The sequence below is a fragment of the Platichthys flesus genome, chromosome 14 (assembly GCF_949316205.1).
Source record: "Platichthys flesus chromosome 14, fPlaFle2.1, whole genome shotgun sequence".
Taxonomy (NCBI): domain Eukaryota; kingdom Metazoa; phylum Chordata; class Actinopteri; order Pleuronectiformes; family Pleuronectidae; genus Platichthys; species Platichthys flesus.
The window spans coordinates 1,474,002-1,496,433 of record NC_084958.1 but is presented as its reverse complement, the minus strand read 5'-3'; the positions used below and the strand labels follow the sequence as shown (position 1 = coordinate 1,496,433).

The following is a 22,432-nucleotide window of genomic DNA, read 5'->3' as shown; positions in this document are numbered from 1 at the left end:
CAGTTCATTACATGCATCTATCTTGTGTCAGGATTTGCCTTTGCACAAATTGTTGTCTTTAATTAGTAGTGCAAATATAAATATCTTTCAGGCATAATTCAAAAATATTTTTTTTTCATACTTTTATCCAGCATTACTATAAGTTATGGCAACACCATACTCAGCAAATTAAATGCTTACATCCCACAACATATGGCTCCATCAAAGCCTGAGGTATCATGAAAAACAAGCAGTCAGATTATCTAACAGGTGGAGGATGCAAACAAGTTTATCTGAAGGTCAAATTGCGGTTGAGTGCACCCGAAATGCTTCTGGGTTCATACAACTGCAGGAAGTAAAGTGTGAACAATTTAAAGCAGATGGATATTGGTCTGTGAACCAATATCCTGCTGTCTGAATGGACAAACAGAAAAGTTTTGCTCACTTCGTACCTGTCCGATCATCTGTCATGTTTCTTGAACTGTCAGACATATTTCTAACATATTCTGCCATGTCCGTAGACCTTGACAATCATCTTGGAAGTACAGTGTTGAGACTATGGACAGAAGTCTGAATATGAGACCAATGTTGTAACAAACAAGACATATCCTATAACAAGTCTACTCCATTTGCTATGGAGTAGACTTAAAACCACAAGACATACAAACTTACTTATATTAAAAGGACAATATCTGATCAAATTATTAATGGTCATGAAATGCAAATACATTTAATGAAAACAAAATCAGCATTGTCCAGCAATGACAGTTAATTAATAGAAGTGTTATTATTGTTTAAGGTAAATATTTTTCAGATAGATTTACCAGTTTAAACTGGTAAAGCAGAGCCAATAGAATGTGTGAACAATTGCCTGTAAAATTCTGTATTCCCTTGTGTATAATATTAATTTATTTATTGCTGAAATTTAAATATAATTAAATACTGAGCAGCAAGTCCAATAAACAAATAAAGTCCGAGGAACATAGACAAATTTACCACGGGGCGATTAGTTAGACTTACTTAGTATCCATTGTTTTACTGGTATTGGTCTCATAATTTCCTTCTACTTTGATATTTTACAGTTGTAATGTATCAATCTCTCCTGTCCAGCTTTCCTGACCCTGACAGCTAAATCACATCAAACAAAAAAATGCATATGCTGAGACAGTAGCAGGCAACAGAAAGAATGGAGTAAGTAAGTAAGTAAGTAAGTAAGTAAGTAAGTAAGTAAGTAAGCAAGCAAGCAAGCACACAAGCAAGTAAGTGAGTGAGTGAGTGAGTGAGTGAGTGAGTGAGTGAGGAAGGAAGGAAGGAGGGAAGAAAGGATGGAGAGACAGACATGATGGATCTACGGAGGCCCAGAGGTGTCAAGGCCTTTTTGGTGATGGAATTGCAGTTATGTTGACTGATGCATGGCTGTTTGCAAGCAGCTTCACTGTAAACGAACAAAAGAAAGAAAAAGACAACGATGACAGTAAATGGGGTAGCCGTCAGAGGCAGCAATCACAATGATGCAAAATCACAACCCACACTGCTGAGAGAGAGCAACAGAACAGGGAAGCAGATACATGTCACAAACTAAAATCCCTGCCTCTTTCTCAGATTTTCAGAGTAAGCTACAATAAAAAGTTTAGGCCAAAGAGCAGGTCGTTTTTTTGTAGCCTATTTTTTATATCTTTGTGACTGTGTTGCAATTAATACACAGATTCAGCAACATTCAAACATATTTGCCTCACAATGACAAATACAATACAAACTACTTAGCTCCTGTATATTATTCTGGAGATGACCGTGGCAGGTCGATTTTGTGTGGAAAAACACAATAAACCATAAATGAAGTCTGTTCACAAAGTGCATCTTACGCCAGAAGACTATGAGCAACATGACATGTTTTATAGTTTGGATATATCGGAGGGATATTTCACATGTTACACATACACGACTTGATCAAAGATTGTGCCTCCCTTTCGACAGCCTGTTACAGCACTAACTTTTGCAGTGGAGCGAGGTAGGAGTAAAGGAAGGGAGCTGGCAGTGTTTGTGAATGAGAGATGGTATAACTCTGGTTACATCTCTATTAAAGAACACCACTGTTGTCGGGATATTTAACTGTTGAGGCTCTGAAAGACTGTTTCAAGTCAATTGTGTAATAAGAAGGGTCATGGGGAAGACATCGACATCCTCACACAGTACATCACGGAATACAATGACAATGGGCTTTTTGGCCAGAATACAAGGAGGAGCTTAAGGGTGTACAGAAGGAGCTGAGGAGGAGGATCAGGGATCATGTCGGAGTTGGAGCTGATAAATGTTGAAAAGTGTTTATTATTTGTTAAAGAACTGCAATGAAAATATAAATATATCGTCCATGTTTGTTCCTTCAACTCAATTTTTGAAGGGGTGCACGTAAGGGTTCGGCATAAGGTTCAATCCTGGGATTCCCCTTTGTTTTTTCTTTTTTTCAGGCAATCATTAATGACATCCTCCATGACATGACCTATTCTTTTATTTTCATCTATCTGGATGACGTCATGATTTTCTTAATGTCCCCATCAAAGCATGATCAATGTACAAGGTGAATATTGAGTGTCTTGCCTCAACTATGCGAATTCACAGGGTCAGATACAGATGGATCCTGCCAAGGTTACGGCAATATCAGAGTGGCCTGCTGCTTCATACCTAATGCAGCTGCAATGCTTCCTTGGCTTTCCAACCTTTCCATTGGATATCCGAAGCCCAGAAGGCTTTTGAAAAGCTCAAGCATTGCTTTGTCTCTGCCACAGTCCTCATACATTCAGATTCTACCCATCAATTGATTGTGGAGGTGGATGATTAAAACACAGGGGTAGGTGTATTGTTAGATCACCTATTGACAATAAAACCCATCCATGTAAATTCAAATGTAGGCTTTCTACTGCAGAGCACCACTGGCTGGAGTAAACAGAAACACCTTTTTGGTTTAGACTGATGCTAAAAATCTTGCATATATCCAGTAAGCCAAGAGATTAAATTCTGCTAGGCTAGGTGGGCTATGGTTTTTGGTGGCTTTAACATGAGTCTGACCCACCGTCCAGGCTCCTGGAACATCAAGCTGGATAACCCTGGCCCAAAATTCCAGTTCATCAGAGAGGGGACAGTTTCCAACCCGTACCCTATTATGCTGTCTACCTACGTGATTACCATGCTCACTACAATCCAGACCTCTACAAAGACTCAGCTTTGCCACACTTATCTTGCTGGATCGTAGTGCCTGATTAGTCAGTCTGCATTCCAGCTTTTACTAGTTTTGCTTGTTGCCAGTTTTAACTATCCTTTTCCTCTTCTGCAGTTCCGTCTACTCCACTCCAGACACTGCTCTCCAGACATCGCCTTGCCCTTCCCACTCTGCTGGGTTCTCCTCATCTGTTTGCTAGCTAACTGCTAAGGTCTACAAGCCAACAGCATCAAAGTCGTCAGAGTACCTCAGCCAGTCTCCACCTGCCGCCAGCCTCCACCAGCTCAGCTCCAACAGCAACCAGCTCAGTTTAACATTGCCCAGGTCACCTCTGCTCATAATTATTCAGGAACTGAAAATACACTTCAATTGATTCTATCTCCAGTATCCTGCCACTCTGTGGCTAGGTCTTGGGTACACTTGTGTTGCTGTAACATATTTAGCTTTCAAATTCATACAAAATCATTGCTCACATGATTGAAACTTACATTTTGGTATTTCGGGAAGGTAACAGGGCAAATTAAGGTTTTTCATGTCGTGTTATCACATGTGTTCAGAAAGAAAATGCTATTTATTTTCAGAAGACCTTCAACAGATGTTTGTTTTTTAAGAATATTAAAAGATAAAATGGGAACACACTGCATTTTAATCTTCGCTTAAGGTATGATCAGCTGGTTTCTGTTGAGCATGGATGTATGTGTGTATTGGCTTACCTGAATATGCTGCAAAGCATTTTGTTTGTTGTTTTGAATATAGGTAACGTGAAATACTATTCAGTGTTTGTGTAAATTCAGTTTTGGAAAAATAAGATAATAAAAGAGGTATTTCGATTTTTTTGTTTTTTTGTTGGCAAATGAGACATTCATTAGTCCCAGAAATAAGAATGGAGTGAGATTTCAGTGAATGTAAATGTGCGCAACGGTAAATTGACTTGCTTGTGTTTCTTGAAGACATTTACCCTCTCATTCAAAAGGTTTCATTAGTTATAAATGACTGGTGGGAAGTTTGAGGTACAGTATATAAAGGGCTAGTTCACCAAAAGAAGAAAATCCACTCATGATCTGATCAACCTCGACTCGAAACCCACAGGTTAACTACCTGAAACATCCAATTTGTCCGTTATACCTGAAGAAGAGTTTTGGATGAAAGGTGAAACACCTTGAAGGAATACATCAAGTGAAGTTGGCTATGTATACATATATAAATTCTGATGATACCATGATTTGAAAACCTTCACAGACATGATGGAAAACCCATTTTGATTATGGTGTTCTCGCTGGTCAAGCAGTCAGCCTGGTGGTGAACTAGGAGCTTCTGTGAGTGTACCTTTCTCTCAGGGGGATCCAGGGGTCTCCAGTTGTTTGCCCTGAGCTGGTGAAGCTCATCAAACTTCAGGCTTATGTTCTCGATTGACAGCTGAAGCATATCCCAAAAACCAGCCAAGTCTGAGGCCACGGGACGAGGGTGGGCTTTGGGGTTCTGTGACAACACAAAAGAATGAGAAGGTAGAGAAGAAGTTAATTATTTGACTGTACATGATGTATTATTTAAGATAATTACTGATATATGTCTAGTTGTTTCTGTTTCTTTTTGAATAGCAATAATGCTCTGATTAGTTGCCCCCATCATTTTCCCATTGGCTTAACAACCCCACCCACGCCATCCAGTGCTCATCCCCCCTGCTTGAATCTGTTCCAAATAAGAACACAGGTGAGGGAAGAGTTCAGAAAGATAATAAAGCTACAAGTCATGTTGGTATCAGTTCCAGGCTCATTAAGTCATGTCCAGATCAGCTGGTCAGGATTTTAGAGCACTTCTTCAACATTAGCCTGACGCAGGGAAGATTGCCACAGCTGGGGTAGACCTCCTGCGTAGTACTGGTGCCAAGACCCTGCAACAATATCTCAGCAGCTAAAGGCCTGAGGCACTCTCATCTCCCCTGATGAAAACTGATGAGTGGCTTGTCCTCATTCACCCCCTGGTGAGACCAACTGCAGTTCTCCTACCAGCCTAGCATTAGGGTTGATGATAGTTCTGTTCAACCCGAAGAAGCCATGCAGCACTGCGATAATCATATATTTTTAGTCATTTTGTTTCTCCACTGCTTTCAACACATAAACATTATTTTCTGCTATATAAGGTGCATGGCTGAGGCACAAATTGTGGGCCCACCATCTCCAAAAACGTTTATTCTAGCTGGGTATATAAAATAAGGATTCACTTTTTTACTTTAATTGTTTTCTTATTGGACCTTTATCATCTCTGTTTTTCTTTCCTGGAAAAATATGATTTAGTTTTCTTCCAATATGATCTGCTTTTTTTGACCAAGATGCTTACAAAATGTTAATATACAGTCTGCACTTCTGTGGGACATACAAAGGATCCCACCTCGCATCCTGGATCTTGAACAACCTGACCAACCCACCCCAATATAGGATTTGTGTGTCTGTAAGACATGGCAAGTTGCAGTACAGGGGCCCTAAAGGAAACATCTCTGACAAATCCTCCTCCTCCTGAAGACATTTGGAGATGTCTTTGGAAAAGAAAAACTGTTCTCAAAAGAGGGACCCAGGCGAAGGATGGAAAATCATAATAAAGAATATGGTTATGCAGCTTTTCACAAGGAAAGACACATTAAAGAGGAAGCAAAACACACACACACATAGATATATTTTTCAGGTTATTCTGATGGTGAATCTGAGACAGACAGTGAAGATAGTATGCCTAACTTGGCACAGACTAAGTAAACTCAAATACATGTGAAGACTTCTATGTTTATAACACACCTGCATGATGATCTACCTACAGACCAGGAAAGATATGTTCAGAATCTGCAATACAGGCCTGCCCAGCTTCTTCTCCTGTCTAGGCGCCTCCAGCCAATTCCCCACTTGAGCCGCTCCAAGCTCTTACTCCTCTGCAGGTATCTCTCACCCCTTTGCCACATCAGGCACCCACAGGTGCTTCTCTCCAGGCTCATGTGAATGACGGACCCCCATCATTCACATGAGCAGAGGTCTATACACTCCTTTAAAAGCCTCAGTCACAAAGTTCCAAAATTATCTTTTGGTTTTTTGACTCAATGGCTGGTAAGATATTGAGCCTCACCAGCTTATTGGATAGAGAGCAGGAAGTGTAGACATAAGCCTATAACCCCCCCAAAATGGCTGACTTGCTCCCATCTTGAGTCTGTTCAACTTAGCTGCACTTTTGGCCCACTGAGATGGATTGTGTAGTTGTATGGGAGATTTGCACTCATTATGGAAAAGGGACACCAACCCCCCTCTAAGTAAATTAACATAATTAAATTAATGAATCTGTCTCAGACATGAAAGTTATAAATTCTGATTCAATGGATCTCACCTCTCTATTTCCAAGTAACTCAAAGGCAATAACCAGTATAAAAAAAATGAGATTTTTTGATAAATATCGACTAGGAAGACAATAACACCAATGATGATAATGCAGGGAAAATGCAAGTGGATAAATCAACACTGTGAATTCATAGCAATAAAAAAGGAAAGTTGTTAATTTAGGTTATAGCGGTAGATAAAATGATGAAATTGTGCAATGATAGTAATTAAGTCACTGAAAAGCCTCCAACTCTTATTGTTTTAATTATAACTAGTCAGAGCTGAAACCTGATGGTGCACAAGTGTTCCTTGTCTCTCTTTCCTCTCTCTCCACTATATCTCTCTCTTCTCTCCCCTCTTTTCAACCCATTTCTCCTCTCCTCCCAATTCTTCCTGCTCACCCCAACTGGCCGAGGCAGACGGCCGCCCACATTGACACTGGTTTTTCTAGAAGTGTCTTCCAGTTAACGAGGGAGTTTTTCTCTCCATAGTCGCAAAAGTGCTGATCATTGTGGGAAATGTTGGTTTTCTCTATACATTTTAAGGTTTTGACGTTAACCTTGACCTTCTATATAATGTACCTTTAGATAATGTATAACATGATTTGGCGCTATACAACTAAAATCAAATTAAATTGATCAAAGACTAAATGTGTGAGTCAGTCATTTGTTGATGACCCAGTCTTTAATAACAGAATCAAATAATTAGACAGAGCTGACTTGAATGAGTATCACCGAGCTGAAGACTGCCTCAGCTCAGATCGTGGTTGATAGCTGTTGACCAGAGATGATCTCTTCCTGAGGAGTTGTCAGCTACCTTGCAACAAAGTTCTAGCCGCGGCCCCCAGCAGTTCACAGTTGAGGCCTCGTCTGCAGTCCCTCTCCTCTGGCACTTGCTTCTGTTACTAATAACAGCATTACATCTATAAATATCACTCTTATCATTTTCATCATAACAACCACTCTGCCAGAGCCTAATAATGACAGTTATGCAACTGTTCCCGGACTCCCCCCCCCCCCACACTCATCTTTCTAGCTCAGCTAGAGTTTTTTTTTCTCTTTCGTCAATGTGCTTATTTAGCAGCAGTTGGGTTTGGCAATAATATGTTAGGTCTCAACCCCACCATGTAAAGTGACTTGAGATAATGTTTTTTGTAATTTGATGCTATACAAATAGAATGTTATTGAATTGGATCACTGAATAAGACTGTTGTTGTAGGTTTGCAGTCAACGAGCTTAGATCGAAAGTTATTAAACACAAAAATTAACAAAAATATTATAAAAATAAAGACATAAGATACCGATGAGATGCAGAAATATTAAAGATAAAATCCTAGAGAAAGCCACACAGCTAATTAACAGTGGGACATTCTCCAGAACATTAATGTAAATTTTGTTGTTCAGTCAGGTTTTAAATCTCATCACAACACAGAGACATCTTTGGCATAAGTCACAAATTAACTTCTTATTGCTTCAGATAAAGAGTTTGGCTTTGTCCTTGTCTTGCGAGATTTCCGTGCAGCTTTTGACACCATTGGTTACCACATCCTACCAAGACACTGGAACAGTTCATTGGCATTAAAGAAAAAGCCTTAAGCTGGTGTTTTAGAAATTCTGATTTCTAAGTTTGATGTTATTTATTAATTTCTTACTCTTTTTCTCAAACGTAAATGTGTTTTTCATCTGACACAGAGAAGGGCGGTTGACTATTGGCAGAAACTTGGACTATGGGCAGAAAAGGTCTCTGGTTCATCTCTGGTTCGACTCCATGGAGAAACAACAAAAAATGAACCTGGATTGATCTGTCCAAAAATCCAAGAGGATTCTCTTTACCCTGTCTAGTGCCCCTGAGCAAGGCACCTTACTCCCTCAACATCTGCTCCCTGTGCGCCGTACATGTCTGCTCAATGCTCTGTGTGTCCTTCACCAGATGGGTTAAAAGCAGAGGTTAAATTTCCCTACATTGCATGAGTATGCCTGTGCGTGTCTGTGCATGTGTTTGGGACAAATAAATGTATCTTAATCTTTGTATTCTTCGTCAGTATCTTTGCATGACATACTGGTGCAAGCCAGCACTTCACTGCAAGTCCAAGGCCAGGATAAATTAGCTGACCTGAAGTGCCTGCCACCACCAAAATATTGTTTCTAACGTTGAGTCATCAGTGTGCACTTAAACATGGGATTCCTCTGGGTTCTGTGCAAGGCCCAATTTTATTTACCTTACATATGCCTCCATAAAAGAAACATTATCAGCTACTTTGGTTAACACTGCCCTTGCTCCAATGGAACCCTCAGAGATCTAGGAGTCATCATCAATCAATACATGTCCTTGGATTCTCATTTAAAACAAAATATATAATAAATATCATTGCAACAACCTGGCAGATCTTGTCTCTCAAAAATCCAGGAAATCTAGTCCACGCCTTCATTACCTCCATACTTGATAAATCTTATAATCCTTTTTTTTTTGTCTTTTTCCTTTTTAAATAACATGCCTAAATTGTGAACAAAACATAAAATAAAATAATAATATAATGGCTCAATAAAACACAAAAAAATACACAAAAGTATCAAATAATTGGTTCTAAAATAAATATAAAAAAGACAGAATAAATAAATAAAGTAAGAAAACATCAATAAAAATTATACAAATAGTTGGTTAGTATTGTCATAGTGGATGGATCTCATTGCTACATAGAATCAGAGCACATCTATTCAGGTTAGGCTAATGGTCAGAGGTCCATACAAGGTTCCCATGTTTTCAGGAATATTACTCCCATATTGCTTAAAGCGTAGGTGCGTTGTTTCAGGTAAAGTGTATCGCTCAAAATTGTATTGAACAAATGCAGTTTTTAAAATGTTTTTATTGGATCCAATTAAGCAAAAAAAAACTTCATAGATGTGTTGAGTTAGGATATATCCTACTCAAACGCATTGGGGTAAGGTACATCCTGTGCACAAATTAAAAAATTAGATAAATTATTGTATTACAAGAAACTTTAGTAAATACATTTTGATAAATTACATCCCATTGGTCATCACTAAAATCCCATTCCCAGATCCTTTTGCCATTCAGTCTTCAGTGAGGTCAAGGAGGAACTATGATGTTCTGACAGAGTGCTGTAGATTAAAGAAATGTTCCTTTTCACCGATATAGAGTTCTCCGGGATTCCTCCATTGTTTAAAACCCCAGAGGCAGTAGTCCTGCTCTTTTCAGATTAGAAATTAAGTTCTGAATTTGTAATTAGTCAAAAAATTATTTGGGAATTCGGATCTTAAATCTAAGCAAGAAGGAATTAAAGTGATGTATAACTTCCAATAGTCTCTCTCTCTCTCTCTCTCTCTCTCTCTCTCTCTCTCTCTCTCTCTCTCTCCCTCTCTCTCTCTCTCTCTCACACACATTAATTCCTTTAAAGAATTTTTCTCTTTCACTATTATCTCCCTCTCTTCTTCGAACAGGAGATTGATGGAGCAAATAGGAAAAGATAAATTAACAGGCAAAGGAAATGGATAGAATATAAAAGTAGGGGATATGTTAATCAAGTCTTTGTTTGTTCAAAAGTCTGTTACACAGAAAGTGAAAGATGACAGATCTTTCGAAATGTCTTCAGTGGGAGTAAAATTGCTTGTGACTCACCAGGTTCTCCTCACACAGTTCCCTGAACTGCTGGAACTTCTGAGACATCAGAAGCTGAGCGCTTCCCATTGCACTCCTCATCTTCCCAAGGACTACAAGCAAAAACAAAGTTTATAAAAGGACTGCGCTATCAGTACAATTCATCTGTGTTGAAGAATATGTCCAACTTACTATTCTAAAACTATTCTAAATACTTATAAAATTTGACTGACTGACATTTTATTGTCCTGCATACCCAGAACATAGTATGTCTTTGTTATAATGTATAACATTACCTTAAATTAATATATCAGTATATTTTTGACTCATCAAAAGTGTAAATTAACAACCTTCAAGTCATGTTAAATGTAATGAAATTTGGTCGCAGATATGTTTTCCACGACAAAGTTGAGCTAAACAGACAGGAGACTAAGATCTAAATGTCTTATCATAACATAACAAATTAGTTTCAGTTTTTCACCCTTCACCTTCTATAGCTGTACATTTTACAAAGATATTATAATAAATTCAGCAATAACAATGTCATTTCCAGTGTAATAAGGAACAAAACAAACCTATAGGACTACAGATGTATGATTTGTTTGTTTGTAATTTCTTTCATAGTAACAGAAATACTTGCAACCTAGACATGAAGAACACACACAAAAAAACATACCATCTTCAGGCAGGTCATTTTCACGTTGGTCGAGCTCCATCTGGTCACACCAGCCCTCCATGCGGTCTGTCTCAGCCTGAAGCAGCTTTAAGAACCAGTGTCCATCTCTATGACACACTGAACGCTGCACCACCTGCCAGTCAAACATCCAGACTTTCACAACATGCAGAGACTCACCTGCAAAAGCAGTATCTCATAATGTGGAAATCATCATTTTAAACCTTTTTCCTAATTTGCAAGGTCAGAATTCCTGGATCGACTGATGAGTTAAATAGCATTAAACATAATATAAAAAATAATAAACTGTATGCTTTTGCAGCTTTTAGAAACTGTAGACCTCACTTTATTTTCACAGTTATAGGACAACAACTATTTAGATTACCATGTCATGACTTTGCTTTAAAAAGGTAACTTGAAAATTGATGTATACTTTACATATTTGCTGGGTATTTTATAATACACATCACTGATTTGTTAGCAAAAATGCTCCAAAAAATAAAGCATTTCCGGGGCGCGATCCACTTCCGGGGCGCTCCTCAGCGTGCGACCCAGCAGTTTACCCAGTCTCGTAGTCATTTTTATCTTTGCTTTTAACTTGTTCTAGGGGAGTGTTTATTTTGTATTTTGTGTGTGAATGTGAAAACTGTCAGTGACTCAGCCATGCTAACTATGGGAACACTCCTGGAATTCTTTGTGATCATTATCACGGTGACTCTACTATCGGGATCTACCTGTTGCGAGGCGAGTGGACGCGGAGCTCCAGGAAAAGCTCTCAGCAGAGAGTTTCTCCTCTCGCTACAGACCTCAACAGCCGGCGCGATCCCAGATAATATCCCGAGAGAGCTGAGCAAGCCGGCCAAGGAGCACCGGAAAAGGGGAAGGAGAGGTGGCCTACGACGGAGAATCAAAAAGCTTTGGCTGGATGATCGCCGCAAGTTACCACCGCTCCCTACCATACTGCTCTCAAACGCACAATCTATCTGTAACAAAATAGACGAACTGGAATCATGGGAAAAGTTCGAACGGGAAATTGGAGAATCGTGTCTACTTGCTTTCACGGAAACATGGCTCAACGACTCAGACCGGGACGAGGACTTGACACTAACTGGGTTTGGAAGCCCAATTCGTCTAGACAGGTCACCGGAGACAACTGGGAAAAGCCGTGGAGGAGGAGTGTGTTTCTACGTCAACAAGAGGTACTGCAACACCGTTAAAATCAGGGAGAGGATATGTACCGCTGACTTAGAACTGCTTTCGATCTCACTCCGCCCGTTCTATCTCCCTCGGGAGTTTCAACAACTATTCTACACGGTTGTCTACATTCACCCGCGAGCCAACGCGTCAGCTGCTGCCCAGCTGATCGCTGACACAACACACAAACTGGACGAAATTTGCCCCGACGCACCCAAATTCATCCTGGGGGATTTTAATAAATGTGACTTGGGTAGAACTTTGAGAACATATGAACAATATGTAACTTGCAGCACAACACAGAAAACACCAATATGTAACTTGCAGCACAACACAGAAAACACCACTATTGACCTTTGCTACGGGTCAATAGGTGGAGCTTACCGTTCCATACCCATGCCTGCCCTAGGGGCCTCTTATCACAACAGTGTTTACCTCATGCCAGTGTATAAACCGTCCTTCATGCGCTTAGAACACAAGGAGAGAACGGTGAAAATGTGGTCGGAGGACAGTATCTCCTCTCTCCAAGCATGTATTGAGTGCACTGACTGGGACTGTTTTCAGGATAGCACAGATAATATTGACGAACTAGCAGACACTGTTTCATCATATATTACATTCTGTGTCGACTCAGTCATCCCAACCAGGATCTCTGTCCATTACCCAAATAATAAACCATGGGTTACTAAAGAACTTAAATCAGTGATAAATAAGAAAAAGAGGACATTTTACACTGGGGACCCTTGGGAGAAAAAAGCTGTCTCCAAGGAAGTGAAAAAAGAGATTAGGAAGGCCAAAATGAAATATAGAGAGAAGGTTGAAGAACGGTATAGTGGGGGGGATCTTAGAGCTGCATGGAGGGGAATTAAGTCAATGGCATCCATAAATCAGTGTTCTAGCGAATCCAGGCAGCCAATAACTGTTAAAGGTATTGATGTCCCTGATTTGTCAAATGCTTTTAATATGTTTTACTCACGTTTCGAATCATCTGATTTCTCTGAGAACATTTCTATGTGGAGGGACTCTCTTGTCCCTCACAATGACATTGTGATAGCCCAGGAAGTAGTAACAACTCTGTGTAAGAGAGTTAATATTATGAAAGCTGCAGGCCCTGATGCTGTTTGCGGACGCACACTGCGTTACTGTGCTGACCAGCTCAGTGTGGTATTCACTCCACTCTTTAATATGTGTGCTAAGAAAGGCCAGATACCTCAGATATGGAAGAGGTCCACTATAATACCACTAGCGAAATCAAAAAATCCCCAAGAGCTAAAAGACTTCAGACCAGTAGCACTTACATCCTTAGTAATAAAGATTTTTGAGAAAATTATTAAGGATGAAATCATGTCCCTGGTCAGTGGTAAAGCTAGCTGCTGAGTTTGAGTTACCCCATCAGATACTGTTGTTGCTTTTAAACTTCTTAACAGACAGAACTCAGAGGGTCTCTGTGAATGGACACTTGTCCCAGGCCATTACCTTGAATACTGGTTCACCTCAAGGGTGCGTACTCTCACCCCTGTTTTTCATTTTGTACACAGATAGCTGTAGGTCCTCTCAACAGGGAAGTTATCTAGCTAAATTCTCGGACGACACTGCGTTGCTGTCCCTTTTCCAAGGTCCACATTGCAGCCATGGCCTTGCTTTGACATCGTTTGTTAATTGGTGTGATAACAACTTCTTAGATCTAAATATAGAAAAAACAAAGGAGCTAGTCATAGATTTTGGGAAAGTGAAGGGAGCGCTCAAACCAAGTATCATCCATGGGGAGGAAGTCCAACATGTGGACACCTACAAATATCTAGGCACAGTATTTGATAACCAGCTTAAATTCCATACAAATACAGAGGTAATTGTTAAAAAGGGACAACAAAGAGTTCACCTGTTGAGAATGCTGAACTCTTTCAGTGTCTCTAAAGTTATTTGGAGAATTTTTTACCAATCTTTCATTGAGAATCTTTTAACTTTTTCCTTTATATGCTGGACTAACAGTCTGTCAGTTAAAGACAAGAATAGTTTAAATAAAATTGTGAAGATCTGCTCTAAGATCACTGGCATCCAGCTCAAGAGCATAAGTTCATTGTGGAACAAACAAGCAGTCCAGAAAGCCAAATGCATTATCAGTCAGCCTGACCATGTCCTCAGTAAAGAATTTAAACTAATGCCTTCAGGGCGGCGCTACTGTTCAATCAGGACAAGAACAATGAGGTACTCCCACTCTTTTATCCCTGCAACCATCAGGTTACTAAATGATGACAAAAGTAGGGAGTAGGTGGAGAGCACACCAGTGTTGCTGGGTGTTTCCGGGGGCAGGGTGGTTGTTACTGACGGGCTGAAATGAATTGTGAGTTAAATGTGTGTGTTGGACTGCCTTTGATATATGTTTTTGTCTACCTCCTGTTGCTATTTATTGTATTTATTAAGTAATCTATTATGTGAGACTGGAAACTGTGAACGAAATTGCCCATGTTGGGATAAATAAAGTTTTCTAATCTAATCTAAAAAAATGGGTTAGGGTTATTTATCACAGCCGTTTTGTAATAAACCAAGTGTTGCTGAATGGAATACTCCAAACAAAGGGCCTCATTCTCCAATACCTTCTTGAGATTTTTCTTAAATCTGCTCTGGAGAATGTTCCAAAAAAAAATCAGATTCCTGATGTTTTCTTAAACTGCAGTATTCTTCGAACATGGGTTCTTATATCGATGAACCCATTATCTTTTGTTGAAAAGCATATGCCCGCTATTTAAAATTACAATAGGTAAACACCCCTTCAATGTCCATAAATAGCATCAGCACACACAGAATTCACACAAAAGGAAAATAACTTTAAAAAAGTCATGAATCCCTAAAGAAAAATGGAAAGACAAAGTTTTACCAGACTCTAAATGCAAAAAAAGTGTTATTGTTTATAGTGTCAGCAGTGTATATGAAATACATATACAAAATTACATATAGGTCAAAATAATAAAATGTACAGTCTCGCTGTAAACATTTACAGTCTCACCCAGTCTCACTCTCCAGAAAAAGAACATTAATACTTTGTTCAATGTGCTTATGAATTGATTGATAACTGAGAGAAGCTTGCAGGGACTAAATTAACAACAAATTTGATTCGAGTCTTGTGAAGTGAATCTGATCTAATAAAGTTTGTACTGAAAGATTTTGTTAACCCTTATCAATGCTGCTAAAAACTTTATCTTGATGATGTTCTCCTTTACACTTGACATCTATTGCACTTCTGATCCCTCACATGTAGCTCTCTGAGATTTTGATGTCCTTTTTACCCTGTAAAAAGTGTTTTTTAGTAGTTTTTCCTTACACTTGTTGAGGGTTAAGGGCATAGGTTGTCACACCTTGTTAAAGCCCTATGAGACAAATTGTGATTTGTGAATATGGGCTATACAAATAAAATTGGATTGATTGATTGGTGAATCAACTTTTGTATTAGAGATAATTGTTTATTCATTATCATAAGTTGTTTATAAGGGCAGCTTTTAAAACAGCTCAATTTAACCAAAGTATGACAAATTCAAATTTACTGCAGTTGCTATGTGTGCCAATGTTATGCAGTGATTGATTTTTCTGCTGTAACGAATGATCATGGACATATTAATATAATTTCTTAGAATAAGACCCCACATACCTCCAAAATCGTCGAGCTGTTAAAGTTGACATCAGGTGAGTCATCTGTTACACTGTCTATCCAAGGGTCTGGAGGGGGGAGAATGGACGGGTCGAATTCCACATCCTCATAGTCATCGGAGGCACAGGCATGGTAGTGGTTCCCTGAGCCCTGTATGCTGACGGTGGACGTGGCAGCATCGCGGGAGAATTGTCGAGAGAGGGCACCCGATGACAGGACATCTATATCAGTGTCTGAGGAGTCCAAGGGAGTGTCTGGCAAATCAGGCATGTCAAGATCTGCCTGGATGGATTAAAAAACATATTAATGAATTCTATTATTGGACAAACAAATGGTTATTGAAGTAATACCAGTCTCTTAGCAATTACACAATATAAAAATAAAAACTGCAACCATAAAAAGATTTGGTAAGAATTGTTCTCATTTTTCTCATCTCATTTTCGTCCGCTTATCCGGGGTCGGGTCGCGGGGGGAGCAGCTCAAGCAGGGGGCCCCAGACTTCCCTTTCCCGGGCCACATTGACCAACTCTGATGGGGGGATCCCGAGGCGTTCCCAGGCCAGTGTTGAGATATAATCTCTCCACCTAGTCCTGGGTCTTCCCCGAGGTCTCCTCCCCACTGGACGTGCCTGAAACACCTCCCAAGGAAGGCGCCCAGTGGGCATCCTTACCAGATGCCCGAACCACCTCAGCTGACTCCTTTCTAAGTAAAGGAGCAGCGGCTCTAATCCGAGTTCCTCACGGATGGCTTAGCTCTTAGATCGACCGGTAGATCGAGAGCTTTGCCTTGCGGCTCAGCTCTCTTTTCGTTACAACGGTGCGGTAAAGCGAACGCAATACCGCCCCCGCTGCTCCGATTCTCCGGCCAATCTCACGCTCCATAGTACCCTCACTAGCGAACAAGACCCCAAGGTACTTGAACTCCTTCACTTGGGCTAAGGACTCATTTCCTACCCGGAGTAAGCAATCCATCGGTTTCCTGCTAAGAGTCATGGCCTCAGATTTAGCGGTGCTGATCCTCATCCCAGCCACTTCACACTCGGCCGCCAGCCGATCCAGTGAATGCTGAAGGTCACAGGCCGATGATCCAATGAGGTAAGAATTGTTATCGTACCATATTGGGTTTTCTATTAACAACTATAATGAGGAATTGTTTTTAATTCTATAATTAATACATTGTTTTATCAAGTGAATGTTGTCTATATCATACATTTTGCAGAGGCTGACATTTCAGGTTTTAAATTTTTATTATTTTATATATATATATTATATATATATCAACACCTGTAAACACTCAACAACATGGAGACCAGCCGTGCAACCCTTGAGTCCACCTGTAAAGGCCTCAGATTTCCACCTGTAAAGGTGGACTCAAGTCGATCTCAATGACGGGATCTCTGATAATGTTTCCCATCACCTGAGGGTCCGTCAGCAAACTCAGAGAGTACATGACGTGAGTAATGTTTTTCTCCAGCGGTCTGCCTCCACACTTCAGATACTGCTCTTTGGAGATCGAGGACATGAAGTACGACACGCCATTGATTACCTCCTTCTGAACGCGAAAACGTTTAGTTGGGTAAGTGCAGCTAATCCAGTGGCACGTTGTAGTACTTGAGGAAATCGTCTACTCCCCTCATGGCAATGTAGTCTCTGCCACACATCACTGCAATTTGTGCATTTTTGTCGCACAGGTCTCCATAATAACCCACGGTGCATTTGCAGCGTTCGCTGGTCTTTGGTCAGAACACATGTTGTTTGGTCGGTTAAGGTTGTCCTCCAACCTTAAGGTCGGCAGTTCGATCCCCAATCTGACCCATCTGCATGCCGAAGTGTCCTTGGGCAAGATGCTGAACCCTGAATGCCCCCCCCCCCCATAGAACAACAAAGTGCTGCGAATATATGCACTGTATGAATGTGTGTGAATGCAGAACTGTACTGTAAAGAGCTTTGAGTGGTCATCAAGACCAGTGATGCCAGTAACTTGTTACTTAGTAAGTGACTACTTTTTTCAGTAACGACTAATCTGACGTGTTACTATTTCCAAACCAGTAATCAGATTAAAATTACTTGTCCTAGTCACTTTGCGTTACTATTTTGGTATTTGTGGTTAAACCACTGGGCACGTGCCGGCTGGGGGAGCAGTCGGCCCGTCGGCCTCCTCTCCATGCCGCCGGAGGCTCGGTGTGCGGCACGCCTCGATGTTTTTTGGGGGGGAGGTCCTCGTCCGCGGTGCCTCACAGCGATGCTGGTGCGGGGGCTTTTCATTCTCTTGGGCCGACGGGCGGTGTCCGTCGGCGGTGTGGAAGGCGGGGGCCGGTTGGAGGGGAGCGGGTACGGGTGTCGGCGGCAGCGACTCTGGACGTGTCGGTCCCGTCTCGCGGATCACCTCAGCTACGGCGCCCGCTTGGGGAACCCTCCGTTCGCGGGGGGGGGGGGGGGGGGGGGGTCGGCAGCTGCTGAATGTAACTAATAAAGTAACTTGTAATCTAACTAAGTTACTTTTAAAATCAAGTAATCTGTGAAGTAACTAAGTTAGTTTTTCAAAGTAACTGTGGCAACACTGATCAAGACTAGAAAATTGCTATATAAATACAAAACCATTACCATTAAAGCCCTGTCCCAAGAAAACAAAGCTCTTAAACTTAAGATGGTCAATCCTGAAAATAAATTGAGGCGAAACAACATCCAATCAACCGGCTTAACTAAAAAATATGAACCACTTTTGCATAGGTATTCCTGGAGGAGACGTTTGATATAGTGGTCTTTACTGTTGTGGGACTTCAAATTCCAAACTGTATAATTTGTTTTTGCTATGAATGTAGATTTTCAATCACGTATTGTTAAATTCTTTTGTGAGAATAATACAAATAAAGGACAATATCTGAAGCAGAGAGTAGGTTTTCTAAGCGGAGGCCCATCAAGTCCTACCTGAGGTCAACCATGTCACAGGAACACATTAGTGACCTATTTTTGATTAGTATTAACCTTGCAATTTGCTGGGCAGAATGAAGTGATTGATGACTTTGCATCAAAGAAGTCATGCAATTTCATTGCATCTAAGGGTAGCAATTTTTCCCAGCACACACTGGTACAGTCTCCTAGTAAAAACACTGGTTTTGCATTCACCCATTCACAACAGTGGCCCCTCATAAATGTTGAGTGTACTAAAAATGTAAGTCGCTTTGGAAAAAAGTGTCAGCTAAATGACATTTAATGTAATGTAATGTAATAATTTGACCTGAGACTGATTGCGACAGTCTCCACTCAAGGACCTAAGAGACCATACGGTATTTTCCTCTTTGGAGTAAAAATTCCTATTGAGGATACACCATTTTTAAGGGGCATAACATAAGAAGCAAGCCACTTCATAACCCACCTCGACTACATCATTTCCTTCTCATACTGAATCTAACTGACATCATGTGTTGTCCGCTGTCAGCCTGCTTTGTTCTGTGCAAGATTATTTTAGCTGCTGCTGCTCTCCCTGCCTCAGTTATGTTCTCCCTACCTAAGGCTTTCCATGTATGCACGTGAAAGGACACAGAGCTCCCATAAAACAGCCATACCGCCAAATTTAATGTCTCTAACATTATTGTTCTTCATCGATTATTGATGTACATCTTGTCAAGCAGCTTTTCTTGGACTAACAGCTGCCTGATATTGAACTGTAATATATACTTTTTTTAGACTTGTCACTGTCCATATGTTAAATTATTTGTAGCCACTGGCAATATTACAGTTTTTCTCAATTGTTAACACACAAAAAGCGAAAATTCGGCACAATTTGCACAACCTTCACTTCATGTATCAATCACTCGACCGAATTTGGCACTACTTCACACTCCCTTATCTGCATTTGACTCTGACTTTCATTCTTTACAGTCTTATGTCAATAACACATCACCTTGTTGTCAAAACACTAGACACAATGTTCAGTTGTTGCGCACACTTCTAAAGTAAAATCTCAAAGCACCAACCTACAACACACAAATACTCAAATCTCTAAACATTCAGGTCTGTTGAGCAATTTCACCTCATTTACACAGCAGAACAGAAGACTGAAATTGTAGATATGGTTCTTGAGAACAACTCTATCACACTCAGACAAATAAAAACTAGGATCCTGGCTGACCATCATACATTTAGAAACGTCCAGACCGTCAGCCTCTCTACATTGGACCGTATTCTTCATAGGAATGCCATGTGGATGAAACAAGTGTACAGGGTCCCATTTGAACGGAACACAGGCATCAAGTAGTAAGGGTGAGAGTTTGTGCTTGTAAGTACCATACATTCAGCACTGACACATGCATGTATTGTACCTGTAATCCAATATTGTTCCTTTTCTACAGTGTCTCACTGTAGCCCACTGTGTTGACCTCTCTGTGTCCATACTGTAACTTGCATCCTCATGCTGTTTGTGTCAGCAGATCCAGGAGCTTGACACAGCTGATGAGTTGTACCAGTACATCTTTATTGATGAGGTGGGATTCAACCTGGTGAAGAGGAGGTGACGGGGCAGAAACCTCAATGGCCAGCGGGATATTGTTGAGGTCCCCGGCCAGCATGGTGGGAACATCACAATGTGTGCTGCAATGAATCACCATGGGATCTTGCACCGTCATGCCCACCTAGGGGCCTATAATGCTGCCCGTCTCCTCGTCTTCCTGGACGGTTCCAGGACATATAGCTAGAAAATATGGCTTTGTGTACCAAATGAAAACACGAGTTCCATTTTGTGAACAGGTAAGAGATTTGATATCAAAGTATGGAGGACCATACATGACATAAGTAAAAATAAATAAATAAATAAATGTATAAATAAATACAGAAATAAATAAATAAATGAATAAATAAAGATGGAAATAAATAAATGAATACAGAAATAAATAAATAAATATGTTAATACCAAAAGAAATGTCAAAAGAAATGTCTTAAATATATTTTAACATTTATTTTTTCCCTGATACATTTCCTTTGCATTTGCAGTGTCCTTATGCTAATGAGAAAGGCGGGCCTAACCGCAGTCTCATGCAGGATTGGTCACAGGAGTGTAATGATCCAGCCCTACTACTTCTGCCTCTCAATGCTGGTGTCCAGTAGCTGTTTGCAGCGTTGAGCCAGTTCACACTTAAAATGAACTAGTTCAAGTTCAGAGGGTTAGTTAAGGTTATTTTTTATTGGGATGATTTAGCTGTCAGTAGTCCTGACTGTGAGCGTCACGTCTCGTGTTGTACTGAGCACAATGATCGAGCCGAGAGGAGGAGGAGGAAACAGAAACTCCAGCCCGGTACAAACCACCTGCCGCCTCTGCTCTGAACATGAAGCCGCTGATCTCTGAGCAGATGTGACCAGAGAAACTCTGTGTTTTCACTGTTCCACAGAGTCACTAACTGGCTGCTTCACGGTGAAGAGATCAAGTCTCAGTCACTGCCCGTGTCTCTGAGCGAGTGTGTGACGGAGCGCAGGGGATGTGTGTGTGTAGCTCAGTTGACCAATCCTGCTCGAGACTGAGGTTAGGCCCGCCTTTCTCATTAGCATAAGGACACTGAAATGTGGAAATAAATAAATGTGGAAATAAATAAAAGTTGCAATAAAAGTGGAAATAAATAAATAAATGTGGAAATAAGTTCAAGACATTGATTTATTTAATTCTGCATTTATTTCCATATTTATTTATTTATTTCCACATTTATTCCAACTTTTATTTTTCGATTTCAGTGTCCTTATGCTAATGAGAAAGGCGGGCCTAACCTCAGTCTCGAGCAGGATTGGTCAACTGAGCTACACACACACACACACACACACAGCCCCTGCGCTCCGTCACACACTCGCTCAGAGACACGGGCAGTGACTGAGACTTGATCTCTTCACCGTGAAACAGCCAGTTAGTGACTCTGTGGAACAGTGGAAACACAGAGTTTCTCTGGTCACATCTGCTCAGAGATCAGCGGCTTCATGATCAGAGCAGAGGCTGCAGGTGGTTTGTACCGGGCTGGAGTTTATGTTTCCTCCTCCTCCTCTCGGCTCGCTCATTGTGCTCAGTACAACACGAGACGTGACGCTCACAGTCAGGACTACTGACACCTAAATCATCCCAATAAAAAATAACCTTAACTAACCCTCTGAACTTGAACTAGTTCATTTTAAGTGTGAACTGGCTCAACGCTGCAAACAACTACTGGACACCAGCATTGAAAGGCAGAAGTAGTAGGGCTGGATCATTACACTCCTGTGACCAATCCTGCATGAGACTGCGGTTAGGCCCGCCTTTCTCATTAGCATAAGGACACTGCAAATGCAAAGGAAATGTATCAGGGACAAAATAAATGTTAAAATATATTTAAGACATTTCTTTTGACATTTCTTTTGGTATTAACATATGTATTTATTTATTTCTGTATTTATTTATTTATTTCCATTTTTATTCATTCATTTATTTATTTATTTCTGTATTTATTTATACATTTATTTATTTTTACTTATGTCATGTATGGTCCTCCATATCAAAGAGTAATCTTGCAAAAGGAGAGTCAGGTTTAGCATTTTGTGTGTGAGGTTTTCAGTTTTCTGTGTGCAGTTTTGAGAAAGCCGTTATTGTTTTGAAAAACGTGTGTTAACAATTGTGAAAAATCTTAATTTTGGTGAAGGGGGGGGGGGTTGAGCAGGCCGGTTTACAGTACTGTACTGTTCTCTGTGTGTACCGAAATAAACCTTTTTATGCTGCATATTTGTGTGCTGTTTTATGTTTGACTATGAAAA

General features: G+C 40.4%; 1 protein-coding gene across 1 annotated transcript in view; it reads right to left on the bottom strand.

Annotated features, from left to right (window-relative positions):
- Positions 1-22,432, bottom strand: part of dlgap1a (discs, large (Drosophila) homolog-associated protein 1a) — a 105,106-nt gene that overhangs the window by 5,380 nt on the left and 77,294 nt on the right. The window contains exons 11-14 of the mRNA XM_062405119.1: positions 15,672-15,953; positions 10,838-10,970; positions 10,183-10,274; positions 4,520-4,672 (exon numbers count right to left, since the gene is read on the bottom strand). Coding sequence (XP_062261103.1) covers positions 4,520-4,672; positions 10,183-10,274; positions 10,838-10,970; positions 15,672-15,953 — 660 coding nt within the window. The remainder of the gene's footprint in view (positions 1-4,519; positions 4,673-10,182; positions 10,275-10,837; positions 10,971-15,671; positions 15,954-22,432) is intronic.